Source organism: Pantherophis guttatus, chromosome 3, assembly GCF_059756535.1.
Source record: "Pantherophis guttatus breed Tessera chromosome 3, ASM5975653v1, whole genome shotgun sequence".
Lineage (NCBI taxonomy): Eukaryota > Metazoa > Chordata > Lepidosauria > Squamata > Colubridae > Pantherophis > Pantherophis guttatus.
Window position 1 is genome coordinate 128,280,983 of NC_142065.1, and position 22,756 is coordinate 128,303,738.

At 38.4% G+C, this 22,756-nt stretch overlaps 1 protein-coding gene and 1 long non-coding RNA gene across 4 annotated transcripts in view; one reads left to right on the top strand and one right to left on the bottom strand.

Annotated features, from left to right (window-relative positions):
• Positions 1-22,756, bottom strand: part of GABBR2 (gamma-aminobutyric acid type B receptor subunit 2) — a 376,357-nt gene that overhangs the window by 117,355 nt on the left and 236,246 nt on the right. For both annotated transcript variants that reach the window (XM_034411851.3, XM_034411850.3), the window contains exons 9-11: positions 12,429-12,509; positions 11,338-11,488; positions 6,444-6,576 (exon numbers count right to left, since the gene is read on the bottom strand). In XM_034411851.3, coding sequence (XP_034267742.1) covers positions 6,444-6,576; positions 11,338-11,488; positions 12,429-12,509 — 365 coding nt within the window. The remainder of the gene's footprint in view (positions 1-6,443; positions 6,577-11,337; positions 11,489-12,428; positions 12,510-22,756) is intronic.
• LOC117662430 (uncharacterized) overlaps positions 1-22,756 on the top strand; it is a 70,558-nt gene that overhangs the window by 40,346 nt on the left and 7,456 nt on the right. The window contains exon 5 of one of the 2 annotated variants that reach the window (XR_004590391.3): positions 11,916-12,037. The exons of the other annotated variant lie outside the window; for it this stretch is intronic. This is a non-coding gene — a long non-coding RNA (uncharacterized LOC117662430). Of the gene's footprint in view, positions 1-11,915; positions 12,038-22,756 lie in introns of those variants that run through there. 2 annotated transcript variants of the gene reach the window in all.

The following is a 22,756-nucleotide window of genomic DNA, read 5'->3' on the forward strand; positions in this document are numbered from 1 at the left end:
TGAGCACACTCATCATGAATTGGTTTACCTATTTTTGGTTTCTTTTCCTTGTATGTATTTTTGTGATCATGAGTTATTCTACACTCATCATTGTTACTGTTACTGACATTTTCATCATCTGCTTCAATACAATCTTCCATATTTGAATCAATGTTATGTAAACATCTTTCTATAGTTATCAGATAGGGTAGACCTCCTTTTATCATTACAGTACCTACATTTGTTTTGTTCTTTTCTATAGTTGCTTTCCCCTTTGAGAAAACTATATTGATATCAGATTCTCTGCTTAATTTTATGGCACTTAGTATGTTGTGAGGTATTTCTGGGATTAATAATACCCCCTCTATTTTCCCTAGACCAGGCAAGGTCACATTTCCTCTGCCTAGTACTTGAACCTTTTCTTGATTAGCTACCTTTATCACAAACTTATCTTCTATAAATGAAGATAATATACTTTTGTTGTTGGTGGTGTGATTTGTTGCACCAGAATCAATAAGCCAATTGTTATTCTCATCCTGCTGTGTTCTGATGCTGTCTTGTTTATTTAGCCCATTCAGTGACCCAGATTTCCTCTCTTTTGAATTTTCTCTACCCCCTCTACCTTCTTTGTAATTTGGTGGGCTTCTATATTTGTGTCTATCTGTGGAAGATTGTCTGTAATTATATTTGCTCCTATATTCTGGTCTATGTCTCTCTCTTGAGGCTTTGGGGCAGTCTCTTCTACTATGTTCCCTGGATCCACAATTGTAACATCTAAAGGCCTCATTATGTTTATCTTGAAAGACTACTTTCCTAAAAGGTTTGTGGTCTGTTTGGTTACTGGATCGATTTTTTCTTGAATTGTCTTCTGCTATCAATTTGTTAGATAGACTTTCTATGGATAAATATCCCAAATTAATGGTATCTAAGTGTGACATAAAGCTATCCCATGATGGATCAAGTGAATTGATAATAACACTTTTCATTGTTTGATCTGAAATCACTTCCCCCCTCAATTGTAGCTCAGCTCTTATTTTGTTTAGATTTATCAAATGCTCACTTATAGAAACCCCTGGTTTTACTCTAGAGGAAAAGAAATCCTTAGACATTCTTGTGGTTGTAGCTACGCTATCGCTGTGAAATAGATTAAACATGCATTGAATTATTTCTGATACAGTTAGGTTTGGTTTGATGCTATGATACATTGCAGGGGACACGCTAGATATTATTATGAAAAATGCTCTATGATGTAAACAATCTATTTTTAAAGTCCAAGGTCTTCTTGGAGGGCTAGTTATAAAGAATAGTAAATTTTCTTTCATGAAAATAACCTGAAGCTGTTGGTACCACTCTTGTAAATTAATGCCATCAATTCTAAGTTTTGGGAAGTCACTGGGTAAGTTACCTACATTATTCTGTCCATTACTTACAACCTGGGGCAGTCCGTGATCTCTCAAGTGCAGGAAATTACAGAACGGCATTGGGATGCTTGCAATGAGTCTGCGCGGTTCTCTGGCCAGTTCAAGTCCTTCTGGGTCGTCTACGTAGTTTCGCACATGCGCGTTGCTCATTTCTTCTTTGGTGGCGTCGTGGAAGGTTCTCTCCCTTTCAGCTCTCTCGATCCGCTCCTCCTCAGATGAGTCGGTCTCTGGCTCGGTTTTTGGGGTTCTGGTGGTGGCGACGGTTCTTTTCTTCTTTTTGTGTGCGTTGGTATTCGATTTTGTCTGTGGTGTAGGGCGAAATCGGCATGGCTCTCTGGGCTCGGGCGTCGTCGCTTTCGAAGTCAGGATGGGAGCGTGCAGGTCTTGAGTCGCCGGTTTGATTTCTTGCTTCTTCGTAGATGTCTTGGTAATCTTCAGTCTTGGCCCAAAAGCAGCAAAAAGCGTTTTCATTGCTGATTTTACTTGAGATTTTGTTAAATCGTCTTCACTTTCTGATTTTGGATCATCTGAAGAGTTTGAGACTTCTTTCTCACTTTCTTCGTCTGATAGTGTTTTTCGCGCCAGAAATTTTGAACTGAGCGTTTTGATTGGCTCTGCTTCATTCTCTTTTGAAGTTCGTTGAAACCAAGATGGCTGCCATTCAAAATTTCGCGCGGGATCACATCTTTTCTTTTTAACAACTATTTTCTCAGTAGTCATCTCACTTACGGTTTTTTGATCTTTGGGTTTTTCTTTAATGACGTTTTTCTCTCTCGCTGCTCCGCTGTTCTTCAGCATCTCCTGGAGGTCCGCGATGAGACTTTCATCATTCTTTTGGCTTTTTAGTATCTTTAATATCTCTGACCTGAGTTCGTTATTTTCTATTTCGATTTCTTTCTGGTCATTATTTTCACTCATTAGTTCTTCTTCTTCAGTGGTGTATTCTTCGGATTCTCTCGAAATCGCATTGGTGGATTCGTTGATCATCTCTTGATCAGTTTCTATTTCTTTGCTGTAGGCCCTGGTGTTGGGCCTATCTTTCTTGGACATTTTTAATTACTTATTGAGTCAATTAACCATCCTCTGCTACCAGCTTGTTGCAATATTTTCAGGATCAGACTCAATAAAGATAATTGGAGTTAGAGCTTTAAATATATTTCTTTTTAATTATGATAGGCATTCTATATTCACTGAATATTCAAGGTAGAAGCGACGAGAATGGTGAGGGTGGCTCCTTATATATACAAGGGGTGGAGCTAGGAATGGGAGTGGTAAGTTATGAATACATTAAAGTCCAAAGAATAAGTTAACCTCTGATGTTCCATATATACATTATTTACACATTGGAGAATAAGGCATTTACATCTGACAAGTCCTTCCTGTTTGACCATGTCCCTGGGCCATGTAACTCCCTGGATGTTGACCTATGGTATGTTAGAGACCCATCGTATTTTCTACACTGTTCACTTTTTGAACGAAACTACATTCTTCTGCTGTTGAATTATCCTCAAGTTCAGAAATAAGATGGGTAATGGTAGATGAACTGAAATTAACAAACTTTGATTTTGAGAATTAATTTACCTTAGATGGGGTTAGATTTCTGAGAGAGGAATTCTACAATCTGAGATCATATTTAATGCCTAATTGTTTCTACAGGTATGTGTGAGTCACTTGCAATTGTTCCTTGAACCATTTGGACAAAGCAAATCATTCAGATTTGTGCCTCAATAGTGTTACAATTAAAATATTGTAACTGGTTCCATGTATTTAATTATACTATTTTTTATTTAGAATGATTCTATTTTTATATTCTGCTTGAGCAAAAAGGCAAGATAATAAAATCAATCTCAAATCAATTTTTCTTACTGCAAACATTTTTTAGATGGCATATAAAATAGGTTTGGCCATAAGGTTCCCATTATAATCTTAACCATAAATAATACTTCTGCTAAAAAGAGTCATTATATGATTGAATTCCTCAATAAGTGTTTACTCAAAGTTGGAAAGGTTTTTTAAAAAATATGTAAGATTATAGGAACAAAAAGCCTCCAATATAACACTGTGAATTACAGTTAAGAACTTAAAAACCGCAGTGAGAGAAATAATAAATAATGTATAGCTAAAATCATCAGTTAGCGTTTAACTATGCAGTCAAAGTGGTAAAAGTTGTAATTTTCAATTTTTTAAAAAAATCAGCATAAATATTTTTTATTTTTAACTTCCTAACTCCTCCTCCTAGCTGTAGGATTTTCTGTTTCCCCTATAATTTCTTTTCATACTTTATAATTAAGGCTTTTCAAAGGATTACATTCTTTGTTTTAACATTTGAATATTTAACTTTTTGCATTTAACTTTGCAATTATTAGATTTCTCCCATATATTTAAAAAGTATCATTGGCAAAAATATTGTCTAGTAGATATATATTAGTAGAATAACACTAGGCAAATATTTATTTGTTGTGATAAGCTTTTTCTATTTCCAAACCTTTCTATTATGTCCTCTACTTTCCCTCTTCTACTGTCTCCTAGACCAGCAGAGTTCTCCAGTTAAATGCCAACTCTAATCTAGTGTTCCCTTCCAAAAAATTCTTTTGTTAATGTGCTATTTAGAAAAACATTGCTTAGGCAGTCTTCCTCAGATTTGTATTTTGCAACATTATCAGTCATAGACTTTTTAGTCTATAGGAAAAAATTAATATGAAATCCATACAAAATAATAATACTTATTTTTAAAGCTTAATAAATTACATTAATAAAGTGCTTTAGCAAGATAGCCAAAAGGGATATATTAGTTGACAGTTCTTTAAGACTACTTTAGATATTATGCAGTTAGTCAAGACTTCATCAAAATACAACAGTCGACAATATTAAAACCAATTAATAGATTTAAACTAGGGGGAAAAAGCAGAGAGAGATATGAATCCCATATGCTACAGATTGCTCGATGAAAGTCTTGATAGGATAAAATACACAATCCAGAGTGAAAATAACTTAAGAAAGGAGTGTCACAAAGGAAAATCTGGAATTGGGTGTTGGCAACAGCTTCCTACGCAAGCAACTGTTTAACAGAGAAATCCAAAAGCATCCAGGGAAAGGACAAAGAAAGATACATCCATTATGACATCATCACACAAATTCTGTGGCTTACATACTTGCATCAGACATTGGAAAACAAGTTGGAGAATTCTGGGTGAATAAATGGTAAACTAAATATCTCCAAAAGAGTGGATGATGATGCAACAACTGATGGATTAGTGGTAAATTCAGTCCAATGGAACCTTTTTGGATAAGAAGAGGATGAGAAACTGCCCACCTGAGCTTCAAATAGCTTCTCCTTTCAACTTGCTCAGAAAGTAGTTGTCCTGTTGGTCTGAGGTTGGGGAGACAAGAGAAGTCATCAAGCTCTCAATTGCAGTGGAGCCTTTGAGAATACTGAGTTTGTCTATTTCACTCTCTAATCACTTTTTGATTTATAATTATTTCAAAATTAAAAAGATTTTCCAAATAATATAACTACCTGGTAAGTAAAACTTCATTCTAAAAGAGAAGAAAAGCTAACCAACAGTTTAAGGAACTGTAAAGGTAAAATGCCAAAAAGCTAAATAAGAACTTAATTTTTTTAAAAAAGGTTTAAATTGAGATAAAGAACTTGACAAATTTGGAATATTAGAACTTTTGCTATGACTTTTGAAAAACTGAGCACACAAAACAATATTTTGTGGCAACGTGAATTGTTCAGTCTATTAAGAAAAAGTTTATTGGCTGAAGGTTGAAAATAGAAACAAAGAAACTTGAGATCTTGGGAATACAAAATATGACACTAGAGGGAACTAAAGATCTAGGGAGGAAAAAGAAAAAGTGTAATTTACAAAATGATAGACAAAAGTATGTTATTTGAGACATTTAAATTTTTTTTAAGAACTGCAGAGAGAAATATATAATTAAGATGACAATAATAATCTCTGCAACTGTAAATACATTATTTGAAGAAATTTCTAAAGAAGTAAAAGATGTGAAAGGACAGCATGGAAGAATTTATAGACAGACAGGACGGAGAAGTGAAAAAATCCCAGCTAATGTAGATGTAATAAAGAAAATAAAGAATCTGGATTATAAAACAGAGGTGATAATCAAATGATAAACCATGAGATTTAATATGATCTGGGCAAGGACTTATTGTTGGATAAAGAAAAGAGTTTCTGAAGCCTTGAAGAAATTTTTGAGAAAGAAAAATTGGAATGGAGATTCAATCCCATGACAGAAACTTGATTAATTAAAGATTAAAATTGGCAGAAGCAAAAGAAAGGAATATAACATTAACTTATTTGATCAGAATGAAAATGAGAATTATTTCTATAGAAGTCCAGACACCTTTTAGAGACTCCTTGCTGACACTTGGATAGAAAGACAGTGTTTTTGAATTTACAAATGAGTGGGGGAACTATGTGAAGAAGTGAATTACGTTTTTTATCTCATAAGAAGTGGGGAAATATTAATTTGTCAGTAATTGTTGCAAGGAAGATAAGTAGTTCTTTCTTTAAATATTCTTTTTAAATTTCTTCTCTTTTCTTATTTTCCCGATGCTTTTTGTATTTCTCTTCTTCCTATTCTCTTCTTTCTTTCTGATCTCAGTTGTATGGTCTTTTTGTATTGTACAACTTTAAAAAAGGATTTTTAGAAAAGACATTAGAATACATATTTATACACAGCATTTGTATGATGATGTCATTATGCATGTGCTCTTATTTTGGCATCATCCTGATTTGTTGCATATAGCATTAGAGGAAATTAGTGGCCATTCTGAGATCATGAAATCACTGTGGTACACATATGCTTCCACCTTCTTTTATTAACGTTGCACTAACATTTAAACAGTGTAAAATATATTTGTTTCTGAAGTTCCTCTGTATTTTTCCAAATATTTGGATGTCTTAATCAAAGTTGCAATGTTTCAAAGTTCAAATGCATAAGTATTTGCAATGAAAGTATAGAAAATTTTTATAGGAATATGAATTTTATATAAAATGGTTCAGAATTACTTACAGTACAAAGAGTCTCAAATGTTTTCTCAGAAACAAAAGATCCATCAAGCCCGAAAAGGAATATAGATGCATAGGACAGCATTCCCCCAAGAATAATGAGATTGTTCATGTAAGGACTAGACATCTTTATTAGCCTTTGGGAGAAGAAAAGACAATTTCTATAAATCAATTCAATATGATTTTTGTTGATCAATATTCAACCTACCTCTTTTTAATATCTTAGACTGCAAGTATTGTACTAGAAACATTTCCTTCAAAAATCAAAATATTAACAGAGGGAACAACAATAGGAGCCCCAAAACAAAAAACACTCCAATTACCAACAATGACTTCAGAACATAGGGCATATCACTGCATATCTCTAACTTCATTAGAATTATTCTAAATCTAATAAAATTAATAAATAATTTTAAAATAATTTAAATACATTTAAATGTATTAAAGCAGCTTAGAGTCACTCAATAATGACATGGGTAATATATAAAATTGATAAATAAACAAATGAAATAAGTTAGAATAAGAAAAATATTGTTTCCTGTTCTGTGGAAAAACTTGAAAACCCACAGGAAAAAAGTATAATATCCCACTTTTTTAAGATAACTTTTGGTTCTTCAAAAGCTTCAGCTTTTATCAGTCTCAATAAACTATATATTTAACTGTTACATCAAGAGATGAGCATACAGTGTTATCAAAAAAATATATAGAAAAAAGGGCAGAATCATTTGCACACTAACCAGCAGACCACTTGCGAGGCAAGCAATGATACAGAACTTTACTATGATGTTGTAAATGCCATAACTTTGATCTGATAAGATATTGATATCCCTTTTGTCATGGGAACATCATGCCCTGATTACCACAGGATTCTTTGTTGCTACTATCCACTGTAGGGAGGCAAAATTTGTTCTATCAGTCCCCATTTGGAGACTGATGGACCATGATGAGTTGATGATAAGGGAACTTGGGGTTGTTCCTGATCTGCTACATAGTCCATGTGAAGATCTGGTGATTCACTGAAGAATTGAGGGAGATGAAATGAGAGAAGAAACATCTAGAGCTGTTGGTGCTTGGCAAGGGACAAACATGACCAAACTGGGCTAGAGCTACTATTAAAGCCTACCTTGAGACAGTAAGGGTGGTGAAGCCACAGAACTTCTCCGCCTTTACTGCATCCATAGGTAGCTGCCTCATAACTTTGTTTTGGATGACACAGGCCTTCTTGGGTAGAGGGGGCTCAGAGACTCTGAGGCTGTGTGGAAGAATTTGCTCAGCAGCTATTGAACAAAATTGCTCACATCCATTCTCAGTTGGATGCTGGTTTTACTGCAGTCTTAGGGAGATGCCAAGGGAGATAACTTGTCCTGTTATCCGATATTGGTTTCAGCCAGTTGGTCCAGAGGAAGTGGATTGTGAGCTCAATCACTGGTCTCCTGGCTAACTAAAGCTGCCCATTCATGTGGGTGAGTTCTGGCAATGGTGAATTCCTCCTTGAATGAAAGGTTGTTCCTTCACTTCTTAAGGAAGCAGTGGTTCATCCCCTACTCAAGAAGCAATTGCTTAGTCTCATCATATTGGCTAATTTTCACTCAATATCTAACCTTTCCTTTTGGAGAAAGGTAGTTGAAAAGATGGTCACACAGCAGTTTTAGAGAATTCTGAATGATGTATTATCTGGACCCCTTTACTCAGGATTTAGGCCTGAGTATGGGATGGAAATAGCATTGGTTACACACTTTTAGTTGACCTCTGGTGGGAATGAGATGGAGGTTCTACGTCCACCTTTGCTCTTTTGACTTCCTCTTAACCTCTTCAATCCTACTGATCATGGTATACTTCTGGACCAGATCCAAGGCTTGGGGGTAGGCAGTACTGTATTGTGCTTAGTCTCCTCCTTTCTCCAGGGTCGATACCAGTTGGTAGTGTTTGGGAAAGAGAGATCCTGTCCTTCTTTGTGGGATTCTGCAGGTTTTGGTGCTTTCTCCTCTCCTCTTCAATATTTACATGAAGCTACTGGGTGAAATAATCATGAAGCTACTGGGTGATAAATAAATGCTACACACACTGTAGAATGTGGTATAATCAGTATGCTAATGATATGCAATTATTTTTTTGTGCTTGATCGATTAAGCAATGCTGCTAATGTTCTATTCTAGGCTTGGAGGCTATGGAGGTCAGGACGGGGATCAACAGACTAATCTCTGGAAAAACTGAGTGGGTCTGGGTTTGGGCCCCTCTGAATCAGGGACTATGCCATATTTGGTAATGGATGCGGTTACACTGCATCAAACAGACCTAGTCTGCAATCTGGGGGCCATCCTGGACTCCCAACTCCTATTCAAAGAGCAGGCGGCAGTGGTGGGTAGAAAAGCCTTTGCACAGTTTTGTGTTGTGTGCCAGTTGCACCCATCCCCAATGCACAATTACTCACACTCTGATCAGCTCCCAGATAGTACTCCACATGACACTACCCTAAAAGTGTTTGCAAGCTTCAGCTGGTATAAAATGCACTGGTGAAGGCAATTATGTATGCCTCTAGAAGGTCACATGTTACATCTGTGATCTGCAGACTGCATTGGTTGCCAGTTTGCTTCCAAGTTCAATTCATTATGTTGTTTTAGACTTTTAAAGCCCTTGATGGCATCAGGCCAGGGTACCTCAGGAACCACCTCAATCTGATTATATCTGCCCATCCTATTAGGTCTAGCATAAGAGATATGTTATGGGTCCGATCTGCAAAGGAGTATCGTGTGGCGGGATCTCAAAGACTGACCTTTTCTAACATGGCTCCTGCCCTGTTGAATATCATTCTGCCCTGTCCCAGATAATCTTCCAGAAGTCCCTTAAAATACAGTTGTGTCATCAAGCTTGGGGATCGCAAGATAATGGTGAATTAGTGAGATGGCTGTATTGCTCTCTGTGCTACTCTGTCATCGAGACTGGTATTTTTAATTGTATAATGCTTTTTGTTAGTTTTTATTCTGTGTTTTTATTGTATGCCATTCAGAGTCATGTTCTGTGCGATGGGTGGCTATGTAAATATGATAAATAAATGCTACACACACACAGTATATTTATTTAGCATATTTATATAGCCACCCATCGTACAGAACATGATTCTGGGTTCATACAATATACGTGTGTGTGTGTGTGTGTGTGTGTGTAATATAAGTATATATATATATGTATATAGTTATATGTATTCCCACAAGGTAGAATTGTTATTTCAATTGTATATTCTGATAGCTTAATGACACTACATCATTGGGAATAAGAGAAGATTTTTACACTGAAGAAGCATAAAGCCCTCTGGTATTTCAGCACTGTAATATAAGAAAGGTAACAGGCAAAAGAGTTATTAGCCCAATCCTGCATATAAATGATTGCATGACTGGAAATTGAATTCCTATCTTTTTGTAAATTTGAAGGTCAGCTATAATTTCTAATTTCTAATTGGCCTTTTGATCAAAAGAAGAAAGAGTCAAGCTAGAGTTTTTCTTCCAAGATTTTCTTCCACTTAGATTTATTTTTATCATTTAGAGTTTATCGTCTAAAGAGCCATGCTGATAGTACAAAGACAACTTTTATCCAAAGATTAAGGAAGAAGGAAATCCATGCTTTCATCCACATTAATTCTGTCTCCAGATATGGTTCTGCATTTCACACACATTTGGAAATTGCAAAAACAGAAGGCAGGAATTTAGACTGAATGATGTCTTGCTTCTCATGTTCTCTATGGATGTAAATATGGATTCTACAGTATCTGGTTTAGCACTTTTACCTTCTTTAAAACAATAGGATTATAATTGTCCCCTCTAGTAAACAGCTACTTTTTAAATACTAGCTATACTTATTATGGATGCATGCTGAGATAACATTTAAATTGCTAGAACGGTATATTGGTTAAAATAAATTGGCAGCTATTTTTTAAAACAAAAATCATAGCTTCAAATGTCTTTTAAAATTATCATATGTCAGCTATAAGAGATGGATGGATTATTTAACTGTACAGAAATATAGAAGTAGCTCTGTCTAGAAACAGGTCAAGAATTAACTCTCAGGAAGTTAATCACTATAGTAGATTTTTGTGCAGAATTTCAGAAATATAGAAATCTATCTACTAGCTTTATAATTAAGTTCAGATCAGTATTATTATGATTAAATATGTTTGATCTTTTATACTAAACAACTTGTTAATATTACACAGTGGTTTAATTAGCTGGGGATTATGCTAACAATACACAGTGGAAAACACTAATTTTGATCAAACAGAATGAAAAGCTTTAATAAAATGTTTCAAGATAAAAATATGTGTCAACTTTCCCAGGTAGACAAGACAGGAAACATAACCCAATGAATTAATTCTACTTTTTTTATAAGGCTACGTTAACAGAATCATGTAGGTCTGAAACTACAAGTCTCCTGCCATCTCCTTTATAGTCTGAGAACTTGCTGGGGGCACATGTCCCTTCGGACCCTATTTCTCTTCCCATTATACGGCTGCAGGTTATGCCCTCCCTTATCAGACTATTTTCTAACAGCATCTCTTCCCATTTCCCAAGGTTATTTCCATACACCATTACAATACTTTAAAGGACTAGTAATTAATTTTTTTAAAATGTAGCCAAAATAAAACAGTATTGAAACATAGCTTCCAATGGAAGAAAATTCATTCATTTGAGCCACTGAAATCAGATGCATACAAGATGTGTTACTCAGTACCCCTCTTGAGTTTAGTAAGAGTGAACTCCTCTCCAAAGTAATATATAATACTACAGTATTGCAATAAACTGGATGGGGAGAAATGGAAAATTAGGTGGGAGCATCCCAAACAGACTTGTGCACAAAGGAGTGTAGCCTCAACATTTCTCGTACCTGATCCAAAATGTACAACTTACTTCTGATTTCTGTTTTTGATGTTAAAGAACAAAAACGCACTGGCCATGATCATCCCCAAGATAGTAAGTGCTGAAAGAATACTGTAGAGAGGCAGAGAAATCTTACGAAGTTGCTTTTGGATAATTGTTCTATCCTTTGGAGGTTCTTTCCCTACAGTGAAAAGAAAAAAGTAAATAAGTACAACTGGCTATCCCAGTTTTGTATATTCAGCCTTATTTTCAACATATCTACCTCCTATGAAATGATAAGTTAGAGATAAATTATAGAAGACCAGTATATTGTGCTCCAATGAGTGGTGCATTCTTGAATCTGAATCTTGAAACTTTTTAGGCACTGGTCAAAATTGGGAGAACTTGAATGATCATACAACCATCTCATAGAATCATAGGGCTGGAAGGGGATTTGGAATCCAACCATTCTAGTCAATCCCCCTGCCCCAGACAAGAGTCCTTATTTCATCCCAGACAAATGGTTATCCAATCTTTTCTTGAAAACCTCCAGCAATGGAGCACCCACAACTCTAGGAGGCAAGCTGTTCCATTGTTTTCACTGTCAGGAAATTTCTCCTTATTTCCAGGTTGGATCTCCCTCTGACGAGCTTCCACCCATTATTCATCCTGCCCTCAAGTGCTTCAGAGAACAAACTGGGTAATTCTGAAAATTACTCCTCTTTATAGCAATAAAGCATTATATCCTGGATATGAGCAAAAATCTCTTTAAACTTCTGGGAAGGAACTGAATTGTAAATAGAGGAAATAATTGTTCTTAATCTACTTTTTCATGCGTTGATTGGTAGGATCAGTGTCAGTGATGACTCTTAGCAATTATAGCAGAAAAGACACATTATTGGTTTTAGGGCGTCTTTTTGCTCAGTTCTTATTTAACCATATCACCAAGAAAAGGTAGAATAAAAAAGTTAATGTGAATAAACTTTTAACTGATCTCTTAATCACTACAGATTTCTTAAGGCAATCATTGGACTTTTCCCAAAAGTACTATTGAAACAGCTCTATTTGTCTTACATTATATGTGATCTGAGCCTTATACAGAAATACACCAATCACGTGCCCTTTCTATAGTCCTGCCTTACCGTGGAATTTGATGGAATTATTGATGATTTCCAGTGAATCAAGTATAGCATTATATTCTCCCACCTTTACTTCCTTTTTGTCTGCAGAGAAACAAACAATTGGAAATGTTTCTGTCAGTTCAAATTTTCTTCATTTCTAATAGCTATTATATTTACCATTTTACCTCCCCTGTTATTGTTATACTTATAGAAAAGGTAGCATATGAAATGATTCAGAGAAGCTGACTAAAAGTTGAATTTTAGGACACCATATGCATCACACTAGAACCACACTGTAGAGTTACTATAATAAAAATTACAGAACTTAAGTTGTTCCCAAAATGTTCTAAAATTACTGTAACTATGAATGAATACATATTGTAGGGTCATGCTGTTATTTTTAGAGATATGGATTGGAGAATATCTGAAAAATAGAGAGTCCAAACAAATCCCAATACGTAATCACGCTAAGACCAGAACTTCAAATAGCAGCTTTGAGAACCATTCCCATTTTTCAAACGAGGCATTCAAGCTAACTGAAAAAACAAAGACACCCAAAATGGCCAGGTAGTACCGGTACAAGAACAAAATGAACAAATGAAGCACTGGACTGCTGGTGTGAAGTACTAGTTAAAATGCTGGACTGGAATCAGGGATATTATTGTTCTTAGGTATCAAAACTCACTGAGATACTTTAGGCCAGTCATTCTCTCGATCCAACCTTAAATAATACTATATATACTACCTTGAGTTCTTGACTGAAACAAAAGGATGTAAATTAACAAATAATTAAAATAAAAATAAAAACTTGGATCTCTGTAGTGCTGTGCAGAAGATTTTTATTGAATGTCTTTATTGGTTCTGGTATTTCAAGAGTTAAGAGTATTTAATCTCTTGGTGATGGACAGTATACAATGTTTTGGAATTTCTTTAGTTATATGATAACCAAAGAACGTGTATGAATATCTAGCCTTTCACTGTACAACTATATCTCCAGGGATTTGTAAAACAGGTGTGGAAAAGGCTTCAAACTGTTTTAACCTTATTGGAAGTGTTCTGACCTCAAAGCAGCCCCATTTGGAGGTGAGAATACTCCTGGTGAGGCTCAAACAGTATCAGAGCATTTCCATTGAGAGAGGAACACTTTGTTTTGACTTTAAAATACTTTGAAATATTTTACACACAACTAGTTACAGCTTCCCAGGTTTTCATTGAATCCTAAAAAGTATAATGAATGATTAGCTTCTATTAGGCTTTTTCAGGATGGGATGTGCAGGCTACCTGGGGGGATTTACAGTAATGGAAATATGAATGTCATAAGAGCACTACTGAGGAGTCCCAACAATAAAATATGCTGAAAAACAGCACCAAGAAAACAATGCAGAAATTCTTAAACACCCTGACACTTCTCTATGGTCAACAGCATCATTTCTGTGACCCTCAGAACTAACTGCACAACAGCATACAATCACCCTGACTATAGGCACGGTGGGAATGGCCAGAGCTGGCTTGCACTTCCTTACCAATTAATGAGCTTGAGAAGAAACTCTTTCCATGAGGATTATCCTTTACCCTTATCTAGCAGTGGTTTTTTCTACTAATTGTTTTGTGTATTGCCAAGCTTTTTTAAAAAATATTTCCTTGAAGTTTACAATATAATCCTATAAAATTTATACAACCAATACACAGCATTAAAAAATCCATAAAACAATCAACCATCTCCAGTGTCAGTTAACCAGTGGCAATTTTTACAATTAAAATTAGAGATTAAAGGCTCTGTGAACAAGCTTTTCGCCATCTTTATAATTTTCACTACCGCAAAGATGGAGCTACTTGGCCATATCATATTTTATACACTGCTTCTTTTGTTGGATTCAAGCAAAGGAGATACATTCATTTTAAACAATAGCATACCGTAACAAAACAGACCCATACCCTGACATCATTAGCTCCTGAACATAATAGCCAGGTGTTGAATGCTGAAGTTGGGACTGCCCCAACCCCAACTTCAAGAAAAAGTATCACCAATGAGTATCAACTCTTTCTTACAGGAGGAACTTGTGACCCTCCCAGGCCCTCACAATATTATTTTTAATAATACAAGGCATATTTGCTTTTGTGGAATTCTTTTGTAACCAGAAATAGATACTATGATCACGGAAAAAAAGGCAACTGTAGGGCATAAAATATTCAAGATATTTGCAGACTTTAGAGTCCTATTTCAGGATAATGAAACTGATTAACAGAAGTTATTAGTATCTTCAATCATTCTGTCTAAGAGAATAAAATTAAAAAAGAGAAAAAATATGCATGATTAAAACGACTAAGATTACACTTCCTATCTGCCAGACAATTGATAAGAATAATTAAAGGTATCACTGACATATCAAGAATGAAGAATGAAAAGAAAATTTTAAGCACATTAAACCTAACTACTTTTTTCAGTTGAGGTAGTAACTAGATAAAGCTAATAAAAGTGTCAATCATGAAAACGAAGTGTGAAAAGCAGGAATTCTTTCTAACGCCTTAATACCGTATTTTCCGGCGTATAAAACGACTGGGCGTATAAGACGACCCCCGACTTTTCTTGTTAAAATATAGGGTTTGGGCTATACTCGCCGTATAAGACTACCCCTCTTCCAACGCACACCAAATAAAAATTAAAAAACATCAACTGGCTCACCCACAATGTAAAAGCAGCTGTGCTAGACCCAAAATGGCCCCTGCAACAAGCAGGAACCTCACACAGCCACAAAAAGCCCAAAAAAACAACTTTCATACTTTACCCCCACAAAATTCCACATACAGCTTTGTGAAATTTTGTGTGTTTGTGTAATTAGAGTGAAACACTACAGAAACGCTAAAAAGCCTTGGTAGTACAGTAGTCTAAGGCACCCTGTTATTAAGCTGGTTATTAAGACCAGCTGCCTGCAATTACTGCAGGTTCGAATCTCGCCAAGGCTCAAGATTGACTCAGCCTTCCATCCTTTCTAAGGTAGGTAAATTGAGGACCCAGTTGTGGGGGCAATAAGCTGACTTTGTATAAATATACAAAAGGATGAAGGCTATTGCTGAGCACATTGTAAGCCGCCCTGAGTCTCCGGAGAAGGGCGGCATATAAATCAAATTTAAAAAAAACAAACACTAAATCTCAGAAAGCTGCACAAATATTATTTTATTTTATTTTATTTTATTTTTATTTTTATATGAAAACTAAATTTAAAACTTCCTAAACTTTAAATGGCTAGGTCTAAAAAAGAACAACTAAAAAAACCCCCAATTTACTATTTTTTTAAAGCTCCCAAAGGGGAAAAAACTTACCCAATAGAACAGGGGTCTCCAACCTTGGCAACTTTAAGACTTGTAGACTTCAATTCCCAGAATTCCTCAGCCAGCTTTGTTTTGCTGGCTGAGGAATTCTGGGAGTTGAAGTCCACAACTCCCCGCCTGCTTGATTGCAGGCAGGGAGTGGCTTGCTGATGGAATGGATTCAGGCAAGCGAAGCAAGGCAAGCGTTGCGACTAGCAGCTAAGGTAAGCAAGCTGGAGGGGGAAAACTTTGTTCCTTTTACATGGCTCTGGCGATCCCAGCTGCGTTGCCTGATTAGCAGGCAAAGCTGGGATCGTCAGAGCTTGGATCGCCAGAGCCATTTAAGGCTCATCAGAGCCTTTCGGGCTTGTCTGCCTGGTTACAGGAGAACGACACCCGGCGTATAAGACGACCCCCGACTTTTGAGAAGATTTTCATGTGTTAAAAAGTCGTCTTTTTAAGCCGGAAAATACGGTAATAATTATGCTTTGAATCACATGACCCAAAAGGATGGAATCTTAAAATGGAGTTGTCAGCAATATTCCATGCTGCTGCCCAATGGCATTTTTCCTTGTCAATTCATTTCCTGATGTCCTGACAAATTACACATGTTCTTGTATTGTTAAATTGGTTGATTAATATTTTAAACAAGCTACCCAACAAATTAGATAGATAGATAGATAGATAGATAGATAGATAGATAGATAGATAGATAGATAGATATAGATAAAAAATACATATTTAATTATGATCAATGACCAGCCATACGCAACCTAAACATTTCAGAAAAAAATAGGTACTAGAAATAGGATTTTATTTTTATTTTTTTATTTTAATTTGATTTATATGCCGCCCTTCTCTGGAGACTCAGGGCGGCTTACAATATGTTAAGCAATAGCCTTCATACTTTTGTATATTTTATACAAAGTCAGCTTATTGCCCCAAACTGGGTCCTCATTTCACCTACCTTAGAAAGGATGGAAGGCTGAGTCAACCTTGAGCCTTGGAGAGATTCGAACCAGCAGAAATTGCAGGCAGCTGTGTTAATAACAGGGTGCGTAAACCACTGTACTATCAAGGCTCTTAGGATAAAAATAAAGGATAAAAATAAAGTAGAAATGGAATAAATAAAATAAAATAAATCTTGTCATGTCACAACACTAAGATTAGGATATCTTATATCTTCTTATGGAAACAAGCACAACTAAAAATATAGCAACTTTATTGAATGATAGTATGATTCCGGTCTAAAACTAGGAAATATGCTGCTTTTCCCCAGATTTGGTTCTTGTTAGGAAGTGGTAAAAGTATGCCTGCATGTAAATGATCAAAGAACGGGCAATGAAAAATACATCAATTAGAGTCTTATGTTCATTCTAATAAAAAAAAAAAAATCCAGCATCTTTCAGTGAATGGAATGCTACTATACCTCTCTTTTAATACTGCTGAGGGATAAAATTTTGAAATAAGCCAAATAAGTTTCTACAGTTTGATGATTAAAACAAGATTGAATGAATAGTTTGTAAGTAGAAAAGGCTTCCAGATTGAACTCATACATCTTTGATTATAACATCCCTGTGTAATATTAAAGAAATTTGACAGATTTTGGCTTTAACTTTCTCTAAGCCAAGGGGTAATAGAAAGCAGAAACCTGCTACAGCACAGATTGGCTAGGGTTTTATTTTCCATCTTGCTGAAAAGTCAGAAAGAAGAATTAATAGGGCAAGTAAACCATTGAAAAACAGAAGTTCAAACTAATAAGAGAATCAGCATTTGATTCAATGGGATCAAGGCTATTTCCATATGGTTTAAAGCAAGAAATGCAGCATGGACCCTGGAACAGTGCTCATAAAAACCTATATTATATAATATATAAGGGCTTTGAATCATTGTAGGGGATACTATGCACCATACAACATTGGGATATAATTTCAGCTTTCAAAACCTAGATATATATCTACCCCCTTTAGAATGGAAAAAAATTCCAAGTCTTCCTTGGCGCTAATTTGAGTCTGTAAACCCAGCATACCTAGGTCATGAAGGTGGGAATGAAAAGCTGGGAAACCCAGGTAAAAAGGGCAGGGGTGCCACAGGGGGAGGGGGATGGAGAGTCAACAAAAGCCCTGGGGAAGCCATATTTGAGTCTGGAAATCAGGGGAGGGCCAGTACAGACTGTGCGCAAGTCAGGAGAAGCCCTGGGAAAGCCAGTGCAGGCTGCACACAAGGTGGGGAAGGCTGAGGTGGGCTGCGCAGGCTGTGCATGGGTGGGATGGTGTTATAGGTGGGAAAACAAATGCAGGACAGACTGTGGGAAGTTGGCAGGGAGGGTTGTAAGTAGAAATCATGTGACTTTGGTTCCCTGTGATGTGGAGTTGGGCGCCCCATGATTGTGAGGGTGGTGCAGTAGTCATAACTTCAAGGACTGGTCATACATCAATTTTACAGTGCTGCCATAACTTTGAAAAGTCATTGAATGAATAGATGTAAAGTGACATAAGCTAACTATATTTATTTATACATCTATAACTATAGCAGCATTAAATGTTTACCACTAAAATTTTAAAAAATTAAACATTTAAGATACAACCTCCATTATAACGGGGAAGTATGTTATAGAGTTAATGTTATTTGTTCATACTTCCACAGTGTGATTTTAATAAATGTACACCAACTCTTTTCAACTATAATTAAATAAAGGTTCTTCCTATTACCTTCAGCATTAGCTTGACACTCTTTATTTCCTAGCATCATCAAATATTAATTGTAAATGACAGATTCAAAACAGAAGATTCTTATGATCAAAAGGTTTAATTATGGAAGGCTGTTTGATGATTGTCCAAGAGCTGGCAAAAACTTTTAACCGGAACATTATTTCTAATTTTAGTGCACAGCATGATGGAATTTACAGCATGTTATATTCTGGGGAAAGTAACTGTTTCTCTTCTATAAGAATTACATGTGTTATTTCCCCTACAAAATGGGAAGTTCTCTCTCCTAAAGTTATCCACTCAGATATAGTGTGTATTGTCATAATTTCAAGAATCTCTAGATAGCACTTACACATTTTATTTGCTATGAGTGGATTTTTAAAAAATGATTCAGGCTTATAAATATAATTCCCATCATTTAATTTTAAAGGTTGTCCTGTTAAGGAATACAGCTGATAATGAGGTTATTCCTATATACATACAATACAGGCAAATTATACAGTGGTGGGATTAAAATTTTTTTACTACTGGTTTTGTGGGCGTGGCTTTCTGGGCATGGCAGGGGAAGGATACTGTAAAATCTCCATTCCCTTCCCACTGCAGGGGAAGGTTACTGCAAAATCCCCATTTCCTCCCAATCAGCTGGGACTCAGGAGGCAGAGAACAGATGGGGTCGGGGCCAGCCAGAGGTGGTATTTACCGGTTCTCCGAACTACTCAAAATTTCTGCTACCAGTTCTCTAGAACTGGTCAGAACCTGTTGAATACCACCACTGAACTTATAGTGAAAGAATACAATGAATTATATTTTATTTCATAAAGCTGCCTCTGTCCAAATGAAATGCCTCATAAGGGAGAAGGCTGTCTCTTGTCTAAAGTGGTCAGCATTGGATAGGGTGATACAGGTGAAGGGGAGCCCACATACTGGTACAATTCCAATTTATTTCAGTATCTTCAATTTTGGATGTGAGTAGCTAATTTGTAGCTCCCATGCACTCAGATTATTGATCATAAATGCGAGATCTGCTTGAAATAAACCTGCATCTAGATGCTACATGGTGATGGGAGCACGCACCCGCTATCTACGAGCGGTGGCGCGCTCCGGCCCCAAAGCTCCACTCGTTCTCCAGGTTGCGCAAACCCTCAGGGCCCTGGCCTTCGGCTGATGTTGTGCAATGCCAGGTCTGTAGTAAATAAAGCCCTCCTCATTTGTGATCTCATTCAGGAGGGGGCAGTGGACCTGGCAGGTATTACGGAAACCTGGCTGGGCCAAGAGGGGAGGTCCCTCTCGTTGAAATGTGCCCACCAGGTTTCTGTGCATTCTATCGGCTGAGGTTACAGGGTACGGGCGGGGGGGTAGCGGTTATCATTAAAGAAGGTCTGAGACCGAGGGAGGCCACTGTTCCTCAGACGGCCGGCTGTGAATCCCTCCTTGTGAGATGGGGTCATGGGGTTCAGATGGGTTTGCTGATCACGTACCTGGCTCCCTGCCACGTGGCAGTAGCCCTGCCCGAGCTACGCAACATCATTGCCGTGGTGGCGGTTGATACCCCTAGGCTTATGGTCATGGGGGATTTTAACCTGCCGTCCATGGGTGAGGCGTCTGAGGTGGCTCGGGAGTTCATGGCTTCCATGACAGCTATGGACCTGACCCAGTTAATTCATGGCCCTACCCACACGCGGGGAAACACGCTGGATCTGGTTTTTGTCTCTGGACAGTGGTTGAGTGACCTTGAGATAGGGGATATAGTTACCGAGCCCTTGTCATGGTCAGATCACTCTCTCCTTCGTCTCAACCTTCGAACCACTGCACCCCGCCGCAGGGAGGCAGAGCTGGTAAGATAGTTCCGCCCCAGGCACCTGATGGAACCTGATAGGTTCCAGATGGAGCTTGGGCTATTTCCTGAGGCTCTGGCACACACCTCAACTGGAGACCTAGTGGCTGCCTGGGATAGGGCGGCCGCTGGAGCTCTGGATTGGGTCGTGCCTTTGCGGCTTCTGACCCGGCACCGATCTCACTTGGCTCCTTGGTTCACTAAGGAGCTGAGGGAGTTGAAGCGCCAGAAAAGACGCCTAGAGAGTAGTTGGAGGGCCAGTCTTTCTGAATCGGACCGGACACTGGTAAGATCTCATATCAGGAATTACCTACTGGCGATAAAAGCAGCGAAATGTAGTTATTTTGCTGCTCTTATTGCGTCATCAGATAACCGCCCGGCTGCCCTGTTTAGAGTGACCCGCTCCCTGCTCCACCAGGAAGCGCGGGAGGACCCCTTGGAGGATAGAGACGAGGATTTTGTTCAGTATCTGTATGACAAAATCACTCAGATTCAGGAAGATTTGGACTCCGACTAGGTAGTCTCAGGGGGAGGGACTGGGGCAGGTCTTGAAAATGTTATCTGGGATGAGTTTGATCCTGTGACCCCTGAGGACGTGGACAGGATTCTGGGCAGACTGAACGCAACCACTTGTTTATTGGACCCATGTCCCTCCTAGTTAGTGCTGGCTTCCCAGGAGGTGACACAAGACTGGCTCCAGGGGATTATAAATGCTTCGTTGGGTGAGGGTGACTTTTCCGCTGCCTTGAAAGAGGAGGTAGTGAGGCCTCTCCTCAAAAAGCCTTCCCTGGACCCAGCAATGTTGGTTAATTATCGTCCGGTCTCCAACCTTCGCTTCGTGGTGAAGATTGTTGAGAGCGTGGTTGCGCAACAGCTCCCCCAGCACCTGGATGAAACGATGTATCTGGACCCATTCCAGTCGGGCTTCAGGCCCGGGTATAGCATGGAAACGGCATTGGTCGCGTTGGTAGATGATCTCTGGAGGGCTCGGGAAAGGGGGTGCTCCTCTGCCTGGTCCTGTTAGATCTCTCAGCGGCTTTTGATACCATCAACCATGGTATCATGCTGCACTGGTTGGAAGAGTTATGGGTGGGAGGCACTGTGTTGCGGTGGTTCTCCTCCTTTCTCTCTGACCGGTCGCAGTCTGTGTTGACAGGGGGGCAGAGGTCGACCCCGAGGCCCCTCATATGTGGGGTGCCGCAAGGGTCGGTCCTCTCGCCCCTCCTGTTCAATATTTATGTGAAGCCGCTGGGCAAGATCATCCGTGGTTTCGGGGTGAAGTACCACCAGTACGCTGATGACACCCAGCTGTACATATCCACCCCGGACCACCCCAACGATGCCCTTGAAGTGATGTCCCGGTGCCTGGAGGCTATGCGGATCTGGCTGGGGAGGAATAGGCTCAGGCTCAACTCATCCAAGACCGAGTGGCTGTGGTTTCCGATGTCCCGATATAGTCAGTTGGTGCCATCACTGACTATTGGGGGTGAATCATTGGCCCCCACGGAGAGGGTTCACAACTTGGGCGTCCTCCTGGATTCACGGCTGTCTTTAGAAGAGCATTTGATGGCCGTGGCCGGGAGGATTTTTCATCAGGTTCGCCTGATTTGCCAGTTGCGTCCCTTTCTGGATCGGGACTCCCTACGCATGGTCACTCATGCCCTCGTCACCTCCCGCCTGGACTATTGTAACACTCTCTACATGGGGCTCCCCTTGAGGCTCCAGCTGGCACAGAGTGCGGCTGCGCGGGTGGTAATGGGAGCGACATGGCGTTCCCATGTAACACCTCTCCTGCGCGAGCTGCACTGGCTTCTAGTGGTCTTCCGGGTGCGCTTCAAGGTTTTGGTTACCACCTTTAGAGCGCTCCATGGCTTAGGACCTGGTTATTTACGGGACCGCCTACTACCACCAATAGCCTCTCACTGGCCGGTACGCTCTCATAGAGAGGGGCTCCTCTGGGTGCCGTCGGCCAAACAATGTTGACTGGTGGCCCCTAGGGGGAGAGCCTTCTCTGTGGGGGCACCTACTATCTGGAACAAGCTCCCCCCGGAGATACGGAGAATCCCGGATCTGCGCACCTTCCGTCGCGCTCTTAAGACCTTTTTATTCCACCAGGCGGGACTGGCCTAATTTTTTCCCCCTCTTTTTAATTACGCAAATTTTAAATTGGTTTTTAAATTATTGGGGTTTTAATATGTCTTGGGCCAAATTTGTTTAATTCGATTTTACTTTGTTTTTAAATTTTGTATTTATGTGTTTTTACTGTTTGGCTGTTCACCGCCTTGAGTCCTTCAGGAGTAGGGCGGTATATAAATTAAATAAATAAATAAATAAATAAATAAATAAATAAATAAATAAATAAATAAATAAAATAAAATAATGATGATGATAATGATGATGATGATGATGATGATGATGAAGCAGACTTGGTATATACTGCTTGAGAATTAAGCACTAAGGACGCCATGGTGAAGGATCCCAAAATAGTCTGGCACCAT